The following is an 8,023-nucleotide window of genomic DNA, read 5'->3' as shown; positions in this document are numbered from 1 at the left end:
TCTTAAAGCTATATAAACAAATTTTTAAAAGAACAGGCAGACAAGCCACATAAAATTAGAATAAAAACCTTGATCACCATAAATGGACGAATCATGACAATTCATAAAATAAGTGGCAAGGGATATTTCACTAATTTTTATAAGAAAAAAATGAATTGCTATTGCCAATTAGACAAAACTTCAAAAAAGTAATCACAGCATCACCCATACAATGCCTGGTAATGTTCAAGAAAGCTAGACATTGGAGTGTTATGTGGCAGGTCCTGTTTTCAGTGCAGTACATACAGTGCAACTCTCAGGCAGACCCTGTTTAACTTTACAGATGAAGGAGGAGGCCAGGAGAGAGGAAGTTGCCAAAAGAACACCATTAGGAAAAGGGAGCACCAAAGAATTCGAGCAAGTGAGGCAATCAAGTAAATGCTCAGTAAATGGGTAACCAAATGAACATTTTTGGCTGTATTTTAATTTAGCAAAGATTCACCAACCCTACTTACATAAGGGCAGTGTGTGTTGGCAGGATAAAACAATTAGGAAATAAAAGCTTAAGTTGTGAGGACATTCAGTTCCTCATTATTAGTGATACAAAACTGAAAACTCCAAAGGAGCAGCCATTTAAAACCTCATGAGAATGAATATGTGAAAATTAACAAAGGGAGACTTCATCAAAGTAGAGTCGGGAGACTAGAAAGCTGGACCACTCAATGTATGTCCCAGGAAGAATGGTAATTACAGACTCCAACAGAAGTGCCAATTATAGATCCCAGCAGAAGGTCAACAGAAAAGAATTATCAATCAATCAGTCACGGTCCCGAAGGGGGAAAAAGATGTGAGGTGCAGTGTGCGAGAAATCAACTACCCTTGCAACTCCAACTACCCTTGCAAAAATCATCTTGCTTTTTCCCAATGGCTTTTCAAAACAACCCCTCTCAACTTCCATCTCTGTAAAATAAGTTCCTCTCCTTTATTGGACTTGCCTGTAGTTTTTGCATAGCTTGCATGTCCCCAGCTGCAATTCTCTATTCCCAAATAAACCCACTTTTTCTGGTAAAATAACCTTACATTTAAGATGAACATAACTAATGGCATGAAGATGCCACCACGGGGAAAATGGTTGCAAACAGAAAAGACCAGGATGAAAACAAAAAAGACAGGACACAAACATTAAAATTAAACATTTAAATTGTTATTTCTAACTATACACATTCAAAAAGCTCAACCGGAATACACACATCATTTCACCCCTCTCAAACTTAACCACGTGCCAGGAACTCTGCCAGTTGCCTTACCACTCCTATTCTCACAACTGTGACGCAAGAACCACTATCCCCTCGCAGCCCCACGAAAATGTGTTCTAGAACAAAACTGCCCAAAGCTTTCTAGCTCATTACTGGTTCCAACCGCTTCAGTTCAGGCAAGGCTGCGCGGAATTTGGCCGCGGACTGTAACCGGCAGGCGGTCTCCCAGGAAACCGAGCTCACCCCGCCCCCTGGTTACGCCCCCACTTCCGCTCCTGCGCACTGGAGCTCTACGGCGAACGATGCTACTGGAGGAAATGGCTACTTCCCGCTTACCCCCGGCGACGTTAACGCTAAAGCAGGTAGCTCCCGTTTTTCGCCAGCCTTCTAGGGCAGCTTTCCAGGATCTGATCTCAATTATCCAGCTCTCCCTCCAGCTCACCCTGCGGAATGGGTCGCGGGGGCAGGACTCCTGATGCGGAAGCCTGCGGTGGGGGTGGGGAGGAGGGGGCTGCCCTCCCCTGGGTTCCTGAGGCGGGCGGGCTGTGGAACTCTTGGAACTTTGATGCCTCTGCCACGTTGAAGACTGTTCTGTCTGTTGTACTGAGCTATGGTAAAGAGTCAGATTGCCAAAGAATTTTAACCGCCCTGGTTTAAAAAAAGTGCTATTACTGTAGTTACAGCTTCTAGTAACTGGTAGTCCTTTTCCTGCTCAGTGGTCATCTCTTGATGTTAAAGGGTTCTTAGGTTTGACAAAGCAGTAAGCGAAGAGCCCAAATACGCTTTTTGCCTTTTTCTTAAAAGGGAGGTTTTTCTTTGCCATTTTCAAAATTGAGGACCAAAGGGAAGTCATCTATTTAGTTGGTTTGCTAAAGTAAAGCCCTCTGGGCTGTAGATTTTGCAGTTGTAATTGACTTTTCTCCTCCCCTCTACAGTTCATGAGAAGGCAACAAGTTCTCCTTCTCTACAGAAGGATTTTGCAAGCAATTCAGGAAGTTCCAAATGATTCTGATCGCAAATACCTGAAGGACTGGGCAAGGGAAGAATTCAAAAGAAACAAAAGTGCCACTGAAGAGGTGAGAACAAGATCATGGTGGGGACAGGCCCTGACCATTTTGTATGTTTTTTTTTTTTTTTAAGTTTAATAGACTTTTTGGAATATAAGGATCATGGAGATGTATGTACATCTTGATCATTCCTTTTAATGTTACCAATTTTCCACTCAAATGATATTTGAAATTTTAGTCTTTACAGGTGCATCACCTGACTTTTCTGTTAAACCAGACATACGTATACACGAGAAGATTATAAATTGGACAGCATGATGGTTGGGGAAGTGTGGCAACTGGGGTTTAAGAAAGTATGCCAGACACTGTGCACCCTTAGTTGTCAATTTGGGGCTTTCCTAACACACAGTTGTTCCAATTCTCAGTGTTGGTCTCTGACTAACAAATGAAATGATAGAGCTGTACCTTGTTTAACCAAGTAAAAGAGTGACCAGCTTTCACTTTCTTCTACAGGATACAATCCGGATGATGATTACTCAAGGCAATATGCAGCTCAAAGAGTTAGAAAAAACCCTTGCTTTGGCAAAATCTTAACTATAGCATTATTCTGAAAGACTTCCAGAGTTTCTGTATGTATCATTGAGCAGATTAGACTCAACGATGGGCAGCCTTAAAGCAAGTCAAACTGTAGAGTACTTGGGAAAATGTCAGAATGTGGAGCATGGCATATCAGTGCAAATGAAAGCACATCAGAATAATTGCCTTAACACTGAAAAACATACCCTGCATTTTGAAAATGTTTTTGGATGTGTCAGCATTTCAAGCAGCAAAACCAGTAGAAGTAGTCAGGACTTAAGATGCTCAAAACCATTAACCCTCTGGGAAATGCAACTTAAAACCACATCGAAACAGTACCACATCCACTGGAATAACTATAATTAAAAACAGTTAATAGCAAATGTTGGTAAAGATATAGGGAAATGGGACCCCTCAGACATGCTGTGGGAATATCAGGTGGCACAGCCACTTGGAAAACAGACTGTCAGTTGCTTAAAATATTAAGTTACCATACAATTCAGCAGTTTCCTCCTAGGTTTACAACCAAGAGAACTGAAAATCTTTCTACAAAAAACTTGTACAGGAATACTCATAGCAGCATTATTCATTATAGCCAAGAAGTAGAAGCAATCCAAATGCCCATCAACTGACAAATGATCCAATAAGATGTCTGTAGAATATTATGTAGCGATAAAGAGGCACGAAGTACTGCTACACATGGATGAACCTGAGACCAGTCACACAAGATCCCACGTTGTAGGATTCCATGTAGACGAAGTATCTAAAACAGGAAGAAAGAAGCGGTTGCCCAGGGCTGTGGATAGCGCGGAAAGTAACTGCTGATGGATATGGGGTTTCTTTGCTGGGTGAGGAACACGTTCTGAAGTTAGATTGGGGGTGTTGGTTGCACAAGTCTGAATATACTGAAGTCCGCTGAATTGTATATTTTCCATGTGTGGTATGTGAATTATACGTCAGTAAAGGTTTTACTGATTTTTCTGCCAATATAGAATTGACATATCATACTGTGTAAGTCAAATATTTTAAGAAAGCATACTGACCTCAGGAGATACCCTGGACCTTTTTTTTTTTTTTAAAGATTTTATTTATTTATTCGACAGAGACAGAGACAGCCAGCCGAGAGAGGGAACACAAGCAGGGGGAGTGGGAGAGGAAGAAGCAGGCTCATAGCGAAGAGCCACATGGGGCTTGATCCCATAACGCCGGGATCACGCCCTGAGCCGGAGGCAGACGCTTAACCGCTGTGCCACCCAGGCGCCCCAACCCTGGACCTTTCTTGAAAAAATCTTTGTGCATTACTGAGGGTCATTCAGGTAGGTTCTTCAGATGTGTCGTGACCCGGTAGTCCGAGGATTCTCTGAGAAGATCACCACCGGGAATACAGATCTTTGTTGGAAAGAGGAGAGACAGACGCTTAATGAACACACTGAAGCACTCACCAAAAAGAAGAGCCAACGTCTGAGTGAAACTGATGCATTACCTTAGCGTCCACATAGAAGTGAAACCACCAGGGAAGATCCTTGGTGCACCAGGTTCTCTTCCAGTGAGAGGAAGAAAAAGTCTGAAGAATACATTGAAGATGAGAAGTTGACCTGAGGACACTCCGACCAAATGTACAACAGTTAATTTAGTGAAAGTGAAAGCTTATGGAAGAGGCGGGATTGGCAGTCCTACAGAAGGATGTCCTCTGTTCTTATACAGATCTAAAAAGTTAATCCAAGAATCTGACCAGCACCTGAAAAATGTAGGAGAAATTTTGCAGAACAATACATGGTTCCCTAGTACTGGACTCTGCATCCCAGAGCAGAGAGAGAAGCCAATGGTGGCGTCTGTCCATGACCTGCCTGCATGGCCAGGGTCCACCCTCTCCTCCCTCAGCCCAGAAGAAAAAATAATTCTGAGTATCCTTCAGCCAGGTAATCTCATTCAAAATGCACAAGCTAATTATCAGGTTTGTACACAGCTGTACATTAGTCAGCCTACTGCAAAGCCATTTGGTGAACAGAAGCATTTGTGAACGGTCTCTGAACAGGGAACGCTTTCTTTGTGCGGCATGATGCACCTATTCAAGTAGACGCAGTTTCTAGTAAGTCTCAAATCTTGACATGACAGATCATCCTTTCATGAGGTGTAGAAGCCAGTGGCTTGTGGACGTTCTTCCCAGCAGTGGTGTGTGTCAAAGAGCTTGTGGTTTGAGAGTTTGTAGGATGCAAATACCAGACTCCAAGAAAACCTAACAAAACCTGGGATTTGTTTTGATTGTTTTTTAAAGTGTTGGGCAAAAGACTACAAATTCATCTTCCAGAGGCTAAGGTTATTATAATCTTAAATAATAATGGACAACTTTTGAGTGCTAAATAAATCTTAGGCTAAACAACAATTTCTTCTCCCATATGGAGCCATGCTTGTTAAGGTGTTGGCCAGGTTTGAACTGGTGAAACACGTTTTATTTAGCATCTTTATCAGTGTTCTGGCTTAGACAACAAATTACCTTTCTGGATATCCCCTGTGAACTATACTCATGTGGGGGTGCCCGTGTGGTTGAGTAGGTTGAGTGCCGACTCGATTTTGGCTCAGGTCATGATCTCAGAGTTGTGAGATCGAGCCCTGCGTCAGGCTGGGCATGGAGCCTGCTTAAGATTCTCCCTCTCCCTCATCCCCTACCCACCCTCTAAAACGAAACAAAACAAAAACCCGCACAACTACACTCTTGGTTGAAAAAGTTTTGTTCCTCAAGTTTAATTTTACGGTACTTGTTCAGTTTATGTATTTGAACTACAATAAGTCAAATATTTATCTTAAAACTTTTTAAATACCAAAGCTTTCTAGCATGAGGATAAGTGGCTAGGATCATTATTTAGCATACTGACTGTCCCTGCGTCATTACCTCCTTTGAAGTGTGCCATCGGTTAGAAGTTTCTACACTCAGCACAGGCGTTGCGGTGGGTGGGCCTGCAGAGGACTTTAGAACGTTTGAGGAAAGCAGCACATACTCTCTAGTGTTTGTAGGATTGGAGTCACAGAAGCAGACACTCAGGAGAGGCTGAGACCCACACTTACCTAAGTTGTCTCCTTTGTGGAAGCAAAATGCTAGTCAAACCACAGAAGGAAACAGCTCGCACCTACTGTGGAAAAAAACTGGGATTATGTAGAGTAAGGTCCAAGCAGAATCAAAAGCAAATTGTCACTTTGTTCCAAACTAGAAATGGCCATAGCCTATTTCCTTCCTTTAGTCAGGCATTTGAGAAATTCTATCAGGATTAAATTTGCTATTTTTGTTTACTAGGAAAAGGAAATTACTTTTTACCCACTCTGGTTTGCATTAGGAAAATTTCTGTGCTGTTTTCTGATTATGTCTCATATTTAATACATTCATATTTATCGTCATAGACCAACAATACTACAGAAGAATATTTCCCTTTAAAATCACAACAAAGGGGCGCCTGGGTGGCACAGCGGTTAAGCGTCTGCCTTAGGCTCAGGGCGTGATCCCGGCGTTATGGGATCGAGCCCCACATCAGGCTCCTCCGCTATGAGCCTGCTTCTTCCTCTCCCACTCCTCCTGCTTGTGTTCCCTCTCTCGCTTTCTCTATCTCTGTCAAATAAATAAATAAAATCTTAAAAAAAAAATAAAATAAAATCACAACAGAAAACAATCTTAATTTTTTTTATAAGTATTCTAAAAGGTCACTGGTTTTATCTTCTAAATCTTAATCAATTTGACTTTTATATCGGGAAGAAATGTATTTAGCTTTTATGAATGATTTGTTAGAAAATGTTATTTTACCTGCATACAGTTATAAGTGAGGTTTTGTTCTCTTCTCAGTTCAGTATTTTCTAAAAGGTCAGTAGTTTAAACAAAACATTTAAGCTCACGCTGAGAAATACTTCCATATTATGGGCTTTTGAAAAATTTATTTTTCATGCAGTGCACCTGATCTCTACTTTAAAGCAGATGTATTTACCAGAAGTTAACCTTCTATCAAAACAAGGTAAAGTGTGCCTGCGTGAAGGCACTCTTTCTGGGAACCATAAATTTGGTCAACCACACAAACGAAAATATACACTAAATATTCACACTTTCATTTAAATAAGGATTTTAATATCCATAGTGTTGGAAACCATGTTTAATACTTGGAAGAGAAATTCAAGGTAATAAAAATATTAAATAGAAGACAACATACCTCTCAAGTATCAGCACTTGACTGAAAAAAAAAAAAGATTTAAGCATGAAAACATCAATTCCTTTATTTTGGGCTCCCAATGATAAGATTAGAACTATATTCAATCTAACCACAGATTTTACTTTACTCAACGCCGTAATTCACTAACGAAAACCCCACTGCAGTATTATACAGCTTTTCTGTGTTTTACATTTTCCCCCATAGCTGTTCAAAGTTCTAATCTCCGTTTCAAACACGACCCACGTGACAGACTCTCAATTACTAGTCTTGCTTCTTTGGAAGAGTACTATTGTGGCATTTGCTCATTTAACAGAAGGCACAAGGGAAAAATAAGGAGATACCCATCAGACCCAGAGTTGAATTTCTGACAATACTAAGAACAAAAAGCCTGGTTTTGAAAATAAGCTATGGATCATGAGATGCTGCCACGAGGCCGGGGTGGGAGGCTGACCGATCGTGTTGCTTCCTTGCCTCTGCTGCCTTCCCTGCTATTAGAGAAGGACCCACGTATCTACCGGACTAGGTGCCTGTGACCCTTCGGATTCCTCCCTGGTCTCTTCCTGTGACTTTGACAAAAATACCCAGTTTATGACAGAAAGCGGCCTGCTTCTGATGGGTAGACGTTACATCATCAAAATCCTTCCTTCCAAAGACTCTACAGTCTAGATAAGATTTACTTTGTTTTCAGCATTTCTCAACAAGGATACTCCTTGGGATAGCAGAAGATACTTGGTAAGTGGAAAGAACTCAGACTACAACTTACTGAATATCTCAGGATTTGCTGAGTATCAGGCAGTTCAAGAAATTGAGGTGTACTGAGGAAGGATTCTAAAGCTGTCCGCGACGCCGGGTTAGGGGACCTCAGAAGCTGAGGGCGGCATCTCGCTCTGCAGTTGGGAGGCTGCAGGGAATCAAGGGAGAAGGCGCCTCTCCGTGGAGCAGAGCCACAGGGGTCAGGGGAAGAACACCACATCCTTCCCGGTGGCTGAGGAATAAGACGAGCTCACAGACATGAACA

General features: G+C 41.7%; 1 protein-coding gene across 1 annotated transcript; it reads left to right on the top strand.

Moving 5' to 3' along the window:
* The first annotated feature begins 1,484 nt into the window (after positions 1–1,484).
* Positions 1,485–3,738, top strand: LYRM2 (LYR motif containing 2). The gene is made up of 3 exons (XM_002922663.4): positions 1,485–1,597; positions 2,171–2,311; positions 2,756–3,738. The coding sequence occupies exons 1-3, from the start codon at positions 1,538–1,540 to the stop codon at positions 2,834–2,836; spliced, it is 282 nt and encodes a 93-aa protein (XP_002922709.1). The 5' UTR covers positions 1,485–1,537; the 3' UTR covers positions 2,837–3,738.
* The last annotated feature ends 4,285 nt before the right edge of the window (positions 3,739–8,023 follow it).

This window comes from Ailuropoda melanoleuca, chromosome 10 (genome assembly GCF_002007445.2).
Source record: "Ailuropoda melanoleuca isolate Jingjing chromosome 10, ASM200744v2, whole genome shotgun sequence".
Classification (NCBI taxonomy): Eukaryota; Metazoa; Chordata; class Mammalia; order Carnivora; family Ursidae; genus Ailuropoda; species Ailuropoda melanoleuca.
Note: the sequence above shows the minus strand (reverse complement) of the source record. Positions and strands in the feature narration are given on the sequence as shown.